At 47.1% G+C, this 15,438-nt stretch overlaps 1 protein-coding gene across 1 annotated transcript in view; it reads left to right on the top strand.

Annotated features, from left to right (window-relative positions):
• Positions 1-15,438, top strand: part of LOC140197491 (receptor-type tyrosine-protein phosphatase T-like) — a 156,475-nt gene that overhangs the window by 114,984 nt on the left and 26,053 nt on the right. Inside the window, exons 21-22 of the mRNA XM_072257472.1 lie at positions 2,768-2,847; positions 3,493-3,627. Coding sequence (XP_072113573.1) covers positions 2,768-2,847; positions 3,493-3,627 — 215 coding nt within the window. The remainder of the gene's footprint in view (positions 1-2,767; positions 2,848-3,492; positions 3,628-15,438) is intronic.

Below are 15,438 nucleotides of genomic sequence, written 5' to 3'. Positions count from 1 at the left end.
CACACCTCCACCATCACCCTCTATTGATCCAGTGTGCCGAGTTGCCCTGTATCAATAGAGGGCTTTAAACTGTAGACCAAACTCCCAGCCTGCTACTGGGGATCCAAAATAGAGCGAGTCAGATGGGCCACAGAGCACAGAGAATGACTAAAGTGTACCAGTGTTGCTGTCACTCTGATGACCACCGTCATGCGTGGCTGTTTCAATCTGTCTGTGCAACCAAAGTATGTAGACATTATGTATCGGTATATATTGAGGCTCTACATGTCCTTGTCAAAGATTATGCTGAAGTCCACGTAAACCACATCATTGACAATCAGTCAACTTTCCAAAACACTCTGTGCCCTTCCCCTCCCCAACACCGGTACCTGAGAAACCACGGTAACCTGCCTGAATGACTCTCACCCACTAGCACGTCCATCCACTGTGATGAAGTGTTGTGTCCTGCCCGGGAGGTGACTTGGATCTGCTCCAGCTTGCCTACCAGCACAACGTGTCCACAGCAGATGCCAGTTCATTGGCTCTTCACACAACCCTGGAACACCTGGACAGCAAAGATGTCTACTTCAGGATGTTCTTTATCGACCACAGCTCAGCATTCAGTACCGTCATCCCCATAAAACTAATCAATAAGCTTCAAGACCTTGGCCTCAATACTTCCTTATACAATTGCATCCCTGATTTCCTCACTTGCAGACCCCAGTTAGTTCAGATTGGCAACGGCATCTCCTCCGTGATCTCCATTAGCACAGGGGCATCCAGGGCTGTGTGCTTAGCCCCCTGCTCTACCCGCTTAACATTTATGACTGTGTGGCTAAGCACAGCTCCAATGTGTGCTGACGACACCACTGTTGTTGGCTAAATCAAAGTTAGTGACATATCAACATTTAGGAGTGTTACGTAACTGGCAACAATGAATATTAATCAAGACAGGTTATATAAAAACAACCAAACATTTATTAAACACGGATAAACAACAAAAAACAAACGAAAACCTTAACCGGAAGTTAACCGTTATGCAGCCGTTCAACAAGTCGTCACTCGGCACTGGTTCGTAAAGTGTTAAATGCGAAAACAGTTCTTAAAGCGGTAAAGTCAAATACAGTTCTTAAAATGGTAAATTCGAAAATCCAACAGATTTATACGTTCAATTGGGAGAGTCTTCTCTGGAGAAGGATTTCTTCATAGACGCGACTTTCCTGTTGGTTCTGTCCAAAGGATTCACGATGCAGGAAATAAACGGCTTAAAACAACTGGCCTTAGTTTCTAGAGAGCAAATCCCACATGAACTTCCTTGCTCTTTTGGCAAGAGTTATCCTCAATGCAGGCTGCTACTTCTTCAACGAAGACTCAATAAGGTCGATCCTTTGCTAAACTGCCGAACGATACCAACTTCTCTCAATCCTTCGGGTCCTGTACTTCGATAAAGTCTTCACTCTCCAGTACTGCTGGAAAAAGGTACATCAACACATCTAGCAAAAATTGCCAGTCCAGCACTATTGTATCTTGCAACAGAACGTAACACTCCATCTTAAAAATGAAATTGCATCATAAAAACGAATACACAACAGAAACAGAGACACAGCCACACGTTCTAGCTGGAAAACTAAAAACTAAAAACCTAACTCTGTCATCTGAGGTCTTCCCTTTTATATCCGTGGTGCACATGTCATCATGTGACCTCACATCGGCAGGAAAATTACATCAGGTGACCTCCAAAAGGCCATTACATCATACTCACAAAAAAAAATCACAGAGCTCCTTGAGGTATGTAACAGGAGGGAGATTGAATATCTGGCTGAGTGGTGCCACAACAACAGTGTGAGCAAGACCAAGGAGCTGATTATTGACCTCCGAGGAGCAAACTGGAGGTCCATGAGCGAATCTCCATCGGGAATCAGAGGTGGAGAAAGTCAGCAACATTAAATTCCTTGATGTTATTGTTGCGGAGAACCTGTTCTGGACGCAGTATGTATGCGCAATTACAAAGAAAGCATGGCATCGCCTCTACTCCCTTGGAAATTTACAGAGATTTACCGTGACATCTAAAACTTCTACAAACTTCTGTAGATGTGTGGTGGAGACATTGACTGGCTGCATCACAGCCTGGTATGGAAACACCAATGCCCTCAAATGGAAACTCCTACAAAAAGTAGTAGTAGTAGTAGTAGTTGGCCCAGTCCATCATCGGTAAAGCCCTCCCCACCATTGAGCACATCGACAAGGAGTGCTGTTGCAGGAAGGGATCATCCATCATCAGGGACCCCTACCACCCAGCCCAGCTGTCTTCTCACAGAGCCTCAGGACTCACACCACCAGGTTCAGGAACAGTTATCACCCCTCAATCATCAGGCTCTTGAACAAAATCAATCAACTTCACTGAACTGTTCCCACAACGTATGGTCGTATTTAATATTTATTGGTTATTTATTTGTTATTTATTTATTTTTGCACAGTTCGTTGTCCTTATCGCCCTGGTTGTTTGTCCGCCCTGTTGGTTGAGGTCTTCCATTGATTCTATTGTGTTTCTTGGACTTACTGAGCTTTCCCACAAGAAAACGTATCTCAGGTGGTACATGGTGATATACATGTACTTTGATAATAAATTTACTTTGAACTTGGAACTTTCCCTTTAGCAGGCCTGTTATGAGACTCCTAATCCCAGTGGGACCATCACCCAATCTTCGGCCCAATGCCCTGAGCTGGGTCTTCCCCATTGGAAGGCCTCCCTTGTGACTCAGTCTCACGTTGCTGTTCCCTCCCACAGCGGAGCACGTTCGGCCCAGCCTACTCTCCGTGAAGAACCCGAATGGCAGCGCAGGCTATATCAACGCCGTCTTTGCAGAGGTGAGGGCAGAGCCATCGCTGTAAACCCTTATATAACACAAACTGCCCATAACCCAAACCTGCCTCCTTCCCTGTAACCAAAACCCCATCTCTCTGTATAACCCTAAAACCCCACCCTCCTTGCAACTCCTTGCATAACCTAAACCCCCCCTCCCTATAATACCAAAACTACTCCCTACAAACCAAAACCCCTCCCTGGTGCTGTGAGGTTCGGTGGGTGTGGGCAGGTGAGTGCAGATATGGTTAACTCCATGAGGGTGCGGGCTGCGGGTAGTGTGAGGGAGTGAGTATGGAGTCATGGGTGGGGGATGATACGGAGCTGGAGGGGGGGTGATACAGGGGTGAGGGGGGAGAATGGACAGGATTGGAGGGAGAGGGTTTACAGTGAGGCTGCAGTAGGTGTGTGGAGATGGACAGGATTTGGAGGGAGAGGGTGAGGCTGCAGAGTGTGAGGGGATGGACTGGATTGGAGGGAGAGGATTTACAGTGAGGCTGCAGTGAGTGTGAGGGGATGGAGAGGGTTGGAGGGAGAGGGTTTACAGTGAGGCTGCAGTGGGTGTGAGGGGATGGACTGGATTGGAGGGAGAGGGTTTACAGTGAGGCTGCAGTGGGTAAGAGTCTGGAACTGACCCCTTCACTCCTCAGCGCCACGGGCTGCGTGACCGTTTCATCCTGACGCAGTTGCCGCTGTCGCACACCTTGGCTGACTTCTGGGCACTTGTCTACGACCAAAACAGTACCTCCATCGTGAATCTGAATTGCCTGAAAGGACTCGATGAGGTGAGCTGAGCACATCCTCTTGTCCCCTCGCCCGGCAGCCTTCTCCCTCGACCTTCCCCTCCACCTGCACTATGCTGTGGACTCCCTACCCCTCCCATCGCCTTCTCAGTTCCCCCATTGCCCTCCCCTTTGCCCCAGATTGTGGGTTGGATGGGAGGGATCCTCTATGCTTTAGGCCCCTTGTGTACAATGCTCACAACATGGAGGCAGGGAGATGCCAGTGAACCTCCAACAGTTTTTGATCCTGAATCCAGCAGATTACCTCAGGCATCATTGTGTCCACTTTTAAACACTGATCAAAACAAGTGACTTTAACCAGACATCCCACCTCTCCTGGAAGTTCCGGGAGTCTCCCGCATATGAATAGTGACTCCCTGATGCCCGCAAATTATATACAATATCACGGAAATCAACTTTTTTGAGAGCGAGCGCGAGAGCGACCACGAGAGAGAGTGAGAGTGAGCGAGAGAGAAAGCAAGCAAGAGTGCTTGAGAGAGCACGAGCGACCACGAGAGAGAGAGAGAGAGAGAGAGTGCGAGCGGGAGCGCGCCATGGCAGAGTGTTCCAAACAAAATATAAAATGTATGTCAGCCCAGACTACACTAAAGTGGACCCCTGCCTAATAGGGGTCAAAATAATGACAGTGTTGCTCACTGCACTATTTGCAACAGTGACTTTTCTATTGCCCATGGTGGGTTAAGACTGTAAAAGACATGTTGAGGTGAGTTTAACAGGTGTCATTTGTTCATTAGCATAGCTAATGTTATTTAAACTAGCTGGCTGGCTGCTAAGGAGCTACTCTATTGCAGACATCCCACCTCTCCCGGGAGTCTCCTGCAAATTGATGGTGCTACCTCCCTGAAATGAGTTTTTGCAGGGTGGGATGCCTGCTTTAACTCACATAATGGAGAACACAGTGCCCCTTGATAAAATCGGCAGCCTCCACCTCTTCTCTCATGGCAAAGACAAAGGCAATCGGTCTGTCTGGTTGCACTGTCCTCGATTCATCCGAATTCACTGATCTGCAGACTGTAGTTCTTTCTGGCCAGCATCTCTCTCCAGTAGATCCAAAGATATTTATCTGAGAATCGCCATCCTCCTCTATTCTATTGACTACTCAGAGACTGCCATGAACCCCTGCAGGAGTGTGACACTTACACCGGTGTTGTCTCTCGGGGTCTGAGGAAGACTAAACATTGTGTAGTCATCTGTGGATATATGTGGCTTTGGAGGCCGCAGGCCGAAGCAGACATGTGGTTGCAGGTTGGACATGGAAAGTCGGTTGTTAACACAGCTGCATACACAGCTTTGTGGCGTTGGTCTCGTGCTGCTGATTTCAGTCATCCTCAAGGTCAGATGCAACTTTTCTGGTCGGGGCGCGTCACTCAGCCCTGTCGGCTGTGGACTCCTCAAGTTGTGGAGGCTGGAGGTCTGCCCATTTGATGTACGATTTCAGATTGTCTTTGAATCTTTTTTTGGGGCGGCCCCGATTGCGCCTGCCATGCTCAAGCTCACCGTAGAGCAGCTGCCTGGGGATTCTTGTTTCACCCATGCGGATTACATGGCCAGTCCAGCGTAGCTGGGCCTGGAGGGTCCTTGCCTCAATGCTTGTGCTGTTGGCTCTGTCAAGGACTTCCTGGTTGGTGATTCGGTCCTGCCATCGAATCCTCATGATCGACCGCAGAGAGCGCATGTGAAACTGCTCCAGCTGTTTGATGTGCCTGTGGTACAGGGTCCAGGTTTCGCAGCCGTACAGGAGAGAGGTGAGGACCACAGCCTTGTACACCTTGAGCTTGGTTGAAAGCTGAATGTCCTTGTGCTCCAGAACTTTGACACGGAGTCTCCCGAGTGCCTGGCTGGCTTTCTGGATCCTTGCTATGATCTCTTTGTCAAGGGATCCGCCACTGGAGATGGAGCTTCCTAGATACTTGAAGCTCTCCACATTCTTCAGGACAGTGCCGTCGATGGTGATGCATGGCTGAGGAGGGTGACTGTTTGGTGCAGGTTGTAGGAGAACTTCTGTCTTACCGAGGCTGATTGTCAGGCCGAACAGCTTTGAGGCTGCTGAGAACTTGTCAACAATCGTCTGCAGGTGGTTCTCCTGGTGGGCCATGAGGGCACAGTCATCAGCAAACAGAGCTTCAGTGATGAGCCTCCTCAACGTTTTGGTCTTTGCAGCAAGGTGTCTCAGGTCAAACATCGATCCGTCTAGGCGATATCTTATGTAAATACCCAGGTCTAGGTCCTTAACAGCATGCTTCAGCACTTGGGTGAAGAAGAGATTGAAGAGCACTGATGCTAGAACTCACCCTTGCTTCACTCCATTTGAGATGTTGAAAGTCTCAGATGGGGAACCATCTGAGAACACTTCTCTTGTCATGCCATCGTGAAGCAGGCGGATGAGTGTAGTGAGTATCTGCGGGCAGCCAAGCTTTCTAAGGATGATCCACAGCGCGTTTCTGTTGACCTTCGTCAGATCAATGAAGACAGAGTATGATGTCATGTTCTGTTCCAGGCACTTCTCCTGTATCTGTCTCACTGCGAAGATCATGTCGACAGTGCTGCGTTCGGGTCGAAAGCCACATTGCGATTCAGGAAGGTTCTCTTCTGACACTGTTGCAATCAGTCTGTTAAGGATGATGCGGGCGAGGATTTTTCTGGCAATGGAAAGTAGTGAGATGCCTCTGTAGTTCCTGCAGTCGGTCCTTGAACCTTTATTTTTGTAGAGGGCGATTATCATTGCGTCTCTGACATCAGGGGGCATCTCTTCTTCCCAAATGCTAGTCAGAGTGCTGTAATTCCTTGCTGAGTGCCTTGTACAGTTCAGCAGGTATTCCACCCGTGCCGGGCGCTTTGCCACTGCTGATCTGCGTGATAGCCTTCTGGACTTCATCTATTGAGGGAGGATCATCTAGTTCCTCGTGAATAGGCTGTTGGGGGATTTGGTCCAGAGCAGACTGGTTGACTGCTGAAGGGTGGTTCAGGAGCTGGCTGAAATGCTCTTTCCATCTGTGTTGGATGCTCTCTTTGTCCTTTAGCAGTGTGGTTCCATCAGCGGACAACAGTGGAGATGAGCCAGATCTTGAGGGGCTGAAGATCATCTTGATGGAGTTGAAGAGCAGCTTCGAGTTGTTGATGTTGGCGCAGTGTTGCACCTCTTCAGCTTGCCTATCCCACCACAGGTCGTGCATCTTGCGAATTTCCCATTGGGCATGGGCCTGAAGGGACTCGAACCATTCTTTTTTGGGAATGGAGCTTGGGTCGTTTTGCCACTCCATGAATGCTTTGTTCTTCCTGGCCAGGAGATCTTTGATGGCACTGTCATTCTCGTCGAACCAGTCTTGGTGGTTCCGGTCCTTGGGGCCGAGGACTGATTTTGCTGTCTCCGTCACCATCTCTCTGAACTGATTCCACTTCTGGGTTGGCCTACCAGTTAGTGGTTCGTTGGCAGACAGCTTCTCATCAAGGGTGGTCTGGAACTTGTGAAGATACAGAGGCTCTTGGAGTCTGGTGGTGTTAACAGCTGTTCTGATGAACTTAGGGCGCTTGGGATGTGGGGAGCAATATGTAGCTTCACTGTGGTGCGGACAAGCCTGTGGTCAGTCCAGCACTCCGCGCCTCGCATGGCTCTGGTGATGAGGACATCCTGGATGTCTCGGCGACATACTATAATGTAGTCGATCATGTGCCAATGTTTGGATCTTGGGTGCATCCATGTTGTCTTGTACTTGTTCGCCAGCCTGAACACTGTGTTTGTGATGAGAAGGTCGTATTCTGCACACTTGCTAAGGAGCAAGAGGCCGTTGCTGTTCATATTGCCAATACCGTGTTTGTCTTGAACCCCTTCCTAGCGACTGTGATTGCAGCCTGCTCGCGCATTGAAGTCACCGAGCAGGATTAGTTTGTCGTTGGCAAGGACTGAGCACGGAACAGAGCTAAGGTTGGCGTAGAACTGTTCAATGGTCTCGTATTTGCTGGTTCATGGTGGGGGTAGAAGCGCTGATGACTGTTGCGTGACATTTGTGGCTGAGGGGCAGACGTAGCCACATAAGCCTTTCATTGATTCCTACGGGCAGGTCGGAGAGTTGTTACAGGAAGCTGGACTTGACTGCAAATCCAACTCCATGAATCCTCTCTTCCTCTTGCGCTTTTCCTTTCCAAATGAAACTGTTCTTCCAGAACCATTCCAGAATCCAGTGATTCTTGAAAGACCATTACTAATGCCATCAGAATCTCTTCAGCTACCTCTTTCAGAACCCTGGGGTGTACGCCCATCTAGTCCAGGTGACTTATCTACCTTCAGACCTTTCAGTTTCCTAAGAACCTTCTCTCTAGCTATGGTAACTTCACATACTTCATGACCCCTGACACCTGGAACTTCCACCATACTGCTAGTCCCTCCCACAGTGCAGCCTGATGCAAAATACTTATTCAGTTCATCTGTTGTTTCTTTGTCCCTCATTACTACCTCTTCAGCATCGTTTTCTAGTGATCTGATATCTATTCTCTCCTCTCTTTTACACTTTATGTATCAGAAGAAACTTTAGGTACCCTCTTAAATATTATTGGCTAGCTTATTTTTATATTCCATTGTTATCTTCTTAGTGACTTTTTCCATTGCTTTTTAAAAACATCCAGTCCTCTAACCTCCCAATAATTTTTGCTCTATTATATGCCCTCTCTTTAGCTTTTATGTTGGCTTTGACTTTGACCATAAGACATAGGAGCAGAATTAGGCCATTCAGCCCATCGAGTCTGCTCCACCATTCCATCATGACTGATCCTGGGTCCCACTCAACCCCGTACACCTGCCTTCTCGCCATATCCTTTGACACCCTGACTGATCAGAAAATTATCAACTTCCACCTTAAATATATGCACGGACTTGGCCACCACCGCAGTCTGTGGCAGAGCATTCCACAGATTCACTACTCTCTGGCTAAAAAAATTCTTTCTTACCTCTGTTCTAAAGGGTTGCCCCTCAATTTTGAGGCTGTGCCCTCTAGTTCTGGATACCCCCACCATGTCTCCACTTCCACCCTGTCTCATCATTTCAACATTTCGTAGATTTCAATGAGATCCCCACACATTCTTCTAAATTATGGTGAGTACAGGCCCTGAGCTGCCAAACACTCCTCGTATGTTAACCCATTCATTCCCAGAATCATCCTCGTGAACCTCAAATGGATTCTCTCCAGTGACAACACATCCTTTCTGAGATATGAGGCCCAAAACTGTTGACAATACTTCAGTGCAGTCTGATTAATATCTTATAAAGCATTATCTCCTTGCTTGTATATTCTGTTCCCCTTGAAATAAATGCCAACATTGCATTTGCCCTTTTTACCACAGACTCAGCCTGTAAATTCACCTGCTGGGAGTCTTGCACGAGGACTCCCAGGTCCCCCTGCACCTCTGATGTTTGAACCTTCTCCCCATTTAGATAATAGTCCGCACTATTGTTCCTTTTACCAAAATGCATTATCATACATTTCCCAACACTGTATTCCATCTGCCACTTTTTTGCCCATCCTTCCAATTTGTCTGAGTCCTGCTGCAATCGCATTGCTTCCTCAGCACTACCTACCCCTCCACCTATGTTCCTATCATCTACAAACTTTGCCAAAAAGCCATCAATTCCATTGTGCATCAAGTTGTATCCTGATAATTTTCTCCAGAAATATCCCACATTTTCTGCTAAATAGACTGTGTCTGGCTTCCCAACTCTTCTGTATCTAAAGTACTGACCTTTGAAAACCTTGATGCATAATATGCTTTCACTTATCCCAATAGTCCTCTCTTCTTTCAATTTTTGACTGACTTAAACTCACTCCTGCTTCATTGTCTCCAAAGAAAATGAGTAAATAACTGTCTTGTCGTAGACGAGGAACCATTCTGGCACCATTATTTGAGTTAGATTAAAGATCACCTGCACTTAGTGGTAGACTAGCACCAAAGTAACAAATGTTCTCCATATCTTCTAATACTAATCCTACTCCCTCTTGTGTTCAAGTCGTCAAGTCAACTCTCACTACATTTAGGGTTTGGTGTAGCTCCAGCTACTTGAAGTTGTAGGATATTCTCATCATATTAAATTGAGTCTGTAACACACAAATGTAATTTCTGTTCTTATTTTCAGACTCAATAATAAATTATTTTAAGTCCATATTTTCTATATGTTTTCTAGCCCATCCAAGCCAGACTGCCAACTTGCTTAGGACTCAAGCCATCCATGTTTTTTGTTCTACCCAATTTCATTTCAGGACAGGGGACCTACATGTTTTCCCTTTTCTTTATTTTCATGACAAAACTCCGCACATTCTCAGACTGAGAGAATGGAAAAATTCCTCCTTAGTCAAATCTGTCACCATCTACTTGGAACATCTGTTCCAACCTCAAACCTTCCAGATCAGGAATTTCATGCACATCAATCGTCAAGGCTCCGAAATCAGGACCATCACGTACATCGATTGTTACGTGCCGATGGTGATAACATTCCTGTTTCTCCCCCACCAATTTCAACTGGGTGATGTGGTACCAGCCAATTTTATCTGGAGAAATCCAGACCCTGTATGCTGATGGACTTGCTTTGTCCATAATTTCACATTACCCTGCAAACTTGGATTAACAAAATGAGGTGGGTTAGTGTATGCTAATCATTGCTTAATGCTGGACTAATTCCATGGGATTCACTTTTCAGTCAAAGGAGACTTTACTCTTTTGTTTTTTCTTTCCTAATTGATGGGCCTCCTTCACAATCTCTACCAATTATTTTACCCAATTTTCTGACACAATCCTATCTTTTTGGGTTCTGACAAGCCTAATCTTCACAACTCCTCCAACCCTCTTATGTTTCTTCTGGTCAGGAGTTGATGATGCCACTGTATTCGTTACTATCATCTGTTCACAAGGCAAAACAACGTGCCCTGTTGTTCCATCGTTTTGGCAATCACTTTTTTAATGTTCCGTTCATCCTTTCCACAATTCCACCAGACTGCAGTCCAATCTCTGCTTGATCCCTAAAAGTGCCATGACATCCTGAATTATGTGGGCTGCAGAATGTGTGTCTCAATCTAATTCTATACTCTGAGGTAATTTTCGGTGAGTATAAACTCCTTTCCAATAAGATTTTTGCAGCGGCTTTGGCTCAATCGGGAAAGCTTCCACCCACCTGGTGAAAGTATCTGCCACGACAAGAATGTGTTTGTACCCTCGTAGAGTGGGTGGCAAAGATCCACAGAACACGGAAATCTACAGCACGTTACAGGCCCTTCGGCCCACAATGTTGTGCCGACCATGTCACCTACTCTAGAGACTGCCTAGAATTTCCCTAGTGCATAGTCCCAAATTTTCTAGGCTCCATGTACCTATCCAGGAGTCTCTTAAAAGACCCTATCGTATCCACCTCCACCACCGTCGCCGGCAGCCCATTCCACGCACTCACCACTCTCTGCGTAACAAACTTACCCAACATCTCCTCTGTACCTACTTCCAAGCACCTTAAAACTGTGCCCTCTCGTGTTAGCCAGTTCATCCCTGGGAAAAAGCCTCTGACTATCCATGCGATCAATGCCTCTCATCATCTTATACACCTCTATCAGGTCACCTTTCATCCTCTGTCGCTCCAAGGAGAAAAGGCCGAGATCACTCAGCCTGTTTTCATAAGGCATGCTCCCCAATCCAGGCAACATTCAGGCAATATCTCGGATTGAGTTCTCAGTATTTTCAGGAGGGAGGATGAGCAGCCAGATGTCGTGGTCCATGTAGGGACCATTGACATGGATAGGAAGCAGGAGGAGGTCCTGCAAAGAGAGTTTAGGGAGTTAGGTGCAAAGTTGAAGGACAGGATCTCCAGGGTTGCAATCTCAGGATTGCTACCCATGCCATGTGCTAGTGAGGCTAGAAACAGGAAAATAATGCAGCTAAATACGCGGCTTCATGTTTCAGGACAATTGGGCCTTGTTCCAGGAAGGTGGGACCTGTTCCGACAGGACGGTTTGCACCTAAACTGGGGGGGGGGGGGGGGGGGGCGGGGGGGGGACTAACATCCTCGCGGGAAAGTTTGCTAGCGCTGCTCCGGGGGTTTAAACTAGATTTGCAGGGGGAGAGGAACCAGAGTGTTAGAGCAGATAGTGAGGTGGAGGACGATAAAGGTCATGTGAGAACTGCAAGTATAGTGCATGGAGTAAAGCCAGATCTAACATCTAAAGAGGCTTTGAGGAAAGAGAAGCAGAATAAACGGTGTAAAGACAGTAAGGTAGAAGGGCTGAAATGTGTGTACCTCAATGCAAGAAGCATCAGGAACAAAGGTGATGAACTGAGAGCTTGGATACATACATGGAATTATGATGTAGTGGCCATTACAGAGACTTGGCTGGCATCAGAGCAGGAATGGATTTCAGTGCTTCAAAGGGGATAGAGAGGAGGGAAAAGGGGAGCAGGGGTGGCATTACTGGTCAGGGATACTATTGCAGCTACGGAAAGGGTGGGTAATGTAGCAGGATCCTCTTTTGAGTCAATATGGGTGGAAGTCAGGAACAGGAAGGGAGCAGTTACTCTATTGGGAGTATTCTATAGGCCCCCTGGTAGCAGCAGAGATATAGAGGAGCAGATTAGGAGGCAGATTTTGGAAAGGTGCAAAAATAACAGGGTTGTTATCATGGGTGAATTTAACTTCCCTAATATTGATTGGCACCTGATTAGTTCCAATGGTTTAGACGGGACAGAGTTTGTTAATGTGTCCAGGACGGATTCCTGTCACAGTATGTGGACAGGCCGACCAGGGGGAATACCATACTAGATCTAGTATTAGGTAACGAACCGGGTCAGGTCACAGATCTCTCAGTGGGTGAGCATCTGGGGGACAGTGACCACTGCTCCCCGGCCTTTAACATTATCATGGAAAAGGATAGAATCAGAGAGGACAGGAAAATTTTTAATTGGGGAAGGGCAAATTATGAGGCTACAAGGCTAGAACTTGCGGGTGTGAATTGGGATGATGTTTTTGCAGGGAAATGTACTATGGACATGTGGTCGATGTTTAGGGATCTCTTGCAGGATGTTAGGGATAAATTTGTCCCGGTGAGGAAAATAAAGAATGGTAGGGTGAAGGAACCATGGGTGACAAGTGAGGTGGAAAATCTAGTCAGGTGGAAGAAGGCAGCATACATGAGGTTTAGGAAGCAAGGATCAGATGGGTCTATTGAGGAATATAGGGAAGCAAGAAAGGAGCTTAAGAAGGGGCTGAAGAGAGCAAGAAGGGGGCATGAGAAGGCCTTGGCGAGTAGGGTAAAGGAAAACCTAAAGACATTCTTCAATTATGTGAAGAAAAAAAGGATGACAGGAGTGAAGGTAGGACCGATTAGAGATAAAGGTGGGAAGATGTGCCTGGAGGCTGTGGAAGTGAGCGAGGTTCTCAATGAATACTTCTCTTCGGTATTCACCAATGAGAGGGAACTTGATGAAGGTGAGGACAATATGAGTGAGGTTGATGTTCTGGAGCATGTTGATATGAAGGGAGAGGAGGTGTTGGAGTTGTTAAAATATATTAGGACGGATAAGTCCCCAGGGCTTGACGGAATATTCCCCAGGCTGCTCCACGAGGTGAGGGAAGAGATTGCTGAGCCTCTGGCTAAGATCTTCATGTCCTCGTTGTCCACGGGAATGGTACCGGAGGATTGGAGGGAGGCGAATGTTGTTCCCTTGTTCAAAAAAGGTAGTAGGGATAGTCCAGGTAATTATAGACCAGTGAGCCTTATGTCTGTGGTTGGAAAGCTGTTGGAAAAGATTCTTAGAGATAGGATCTATGGGCATTTAGAGAATCATGGTCTGATCAGGGACAGTCAGCATGGCTTTGTGAATGGCAGATCATGTCTAACAACCCTGATAGAGTTCTTTGAGGAGGTGCCCAGGCATATAGATGAGGATAGTGCAGTGGATGTGATCTACGTGGATTTTAGTAAGGCATTTGACAAGGTTCCACACGGTCGGCTTATTCAGAAAGTCAGAAGGCATGGGATCCAGGGAAGTTTGGCCAGGTTGATTCAGAATTGGCTTGCCTGCAGAAAGCAGACAGTCATGGTGGAGGGAGTACATTCGGATTGGAGGGTTGTGACTTGTGGTGTCCCACAAGGATCGGTTCTGGGACCTCTACTTTTTGTGATTTTTATTAATGACGATGTGGGGGTAGAAGGGTGGGTTGGTAAGTTTGCAGACGACACAAAGGTTGGTGGTGTTGTGGATAGTGTAGAGGATTGTCAAAGATTGCAGAGAGACATTGATAGGATGCAGAAGTGGGCTGAGAAGTGGCAGATGGAGTTCAACCCGGAGAAGTGTGAGGTGGTACACTTTGGAAGGACAAACTCCAAGGCAGAGTACAAAGTAAATGGCAGGATACTTGGTAGTGTGGAGGAGCAGAAGGATCTCGGGGTACATGTCCACAGATCCCTGAAAGTTGCCTCACAGTTAGATAGGGTAGTTAAGAAAGCTTATGGAGTGTTAGCTTTCATAAGTCGAGGGATAGAGTTTAAGAGTCGCGGGGTAATGATGCAGCTCTATAAAACTCTGGTTAGGCCACACTTGGAGTACTGTGTCCAGTTCTGGTCACCTCACTATAGGAAGAATGTGGAAGCATTGGGAAAGGTACAGAGGAGATTTACCAGGATGCTGCCTGGTTTAGAGAGTATGCATTATGATCAGAGATTAAGGGAGCTAGGGCTTTACTCTTTGGAGAGAAGGAGGATGAGAGGAAACATGATAGAGGTGTACAAGATAATAAGAGGAATAGATAGAGTGGACAGCCAGCGCCTCTTCCCCAGGGCACCACTGCTCAATACAAGAGGACATGGCTTTAAGGTAAGGGGTGGGAAGTTCAAGGGGGATATTAGAGGAAGGTTTTTTACTCAGAGAGTGGTTGGTGCGTGGAATGCACTGCCTGAGTCAGTGGTGGAGGCAGATACACTAGTGAAGTTTAAGAGACTACTAGACAGGTATATGGAGGAATTTAAGGTGGGGGGTTATATGGGAGACAGGATTTAAGAGTCGGCACAACATTGTGGACCGAAGGACCTGTGCTGTGCTGTACTATTCTATGTTCTAACATTCTTGTAAATCCCCTCTGCACTCGTTCTATAGTATATCCACACCCTTCCTGTAGTGAGATGACCAGAACTGAACACAGTACTCCAAGTGGGGTCTGACCAAGGTCTTGTATAGCTGTAACATTACCTCACGGCTCTTGAACTCAATCCCATGGTTGATGAATGCCAAAACACCATACGCCTTGTTAACAACACTGTCAATCTGCGCAGCAGCCTTGAGTGTCCTATGGACATGGACCCTAAGATCTCTCAGATCCTTCAATATCCTCCCTCCCAGGATATTGGTTCCAGTTCGGGTGCAACCCACCCCACTTGTACAGGTCACCCCTTCCCCAGCAAAGGTTCCTGTGATCCAAGAACTTGGTATGTGGAGCTCAGGAAAACAGAGGCTATGAGCTCGGGAAATTCTAGGCACTTTCTAGAGTAGGTTACATGGTCGGCACAACATTGTGGGCCGAAGGGCCTGTAGTGTGCTGTAGATTTCTATGTTTAACCCTTCCTCCTGCACCATCTCCTCAGCCACTCATTCGTCTGTGCTATCTTCCTGTTCTGACCTTCTCCAGCTCATGGCACTGGGAGTAATCCAGAGATTACTGCCTTGGAGGTCCTGCTCTTCAGCCTCCTAACTCCCTAAGCTTACTGTGCAGGACCTCTACCCTTCTCCTGCCTATGTCATTGGTACCACGACCTACATGTACCACGACCTCCGGCT

Source organism: Mobula birostris, chromosome 5, assembly GCF_030028105.1.
Source record: "Mobula birostris isolate sMobBir1 chromosome 5, sMobBir1.hap1, whole genome shotgun sequence".
NCBI classification, from domain to species: domain Eukaryota; kingdom Metazoa; phylum Chordata; class Chondrichthyes; order Myliobatiformes; family Myliobatidae; genus Mobula; species Mobula birostris.
Note: the sequence above shows the minus strand (reverse complement) of the source record. Positions and strands in the feature narration are given on the sequence as shown.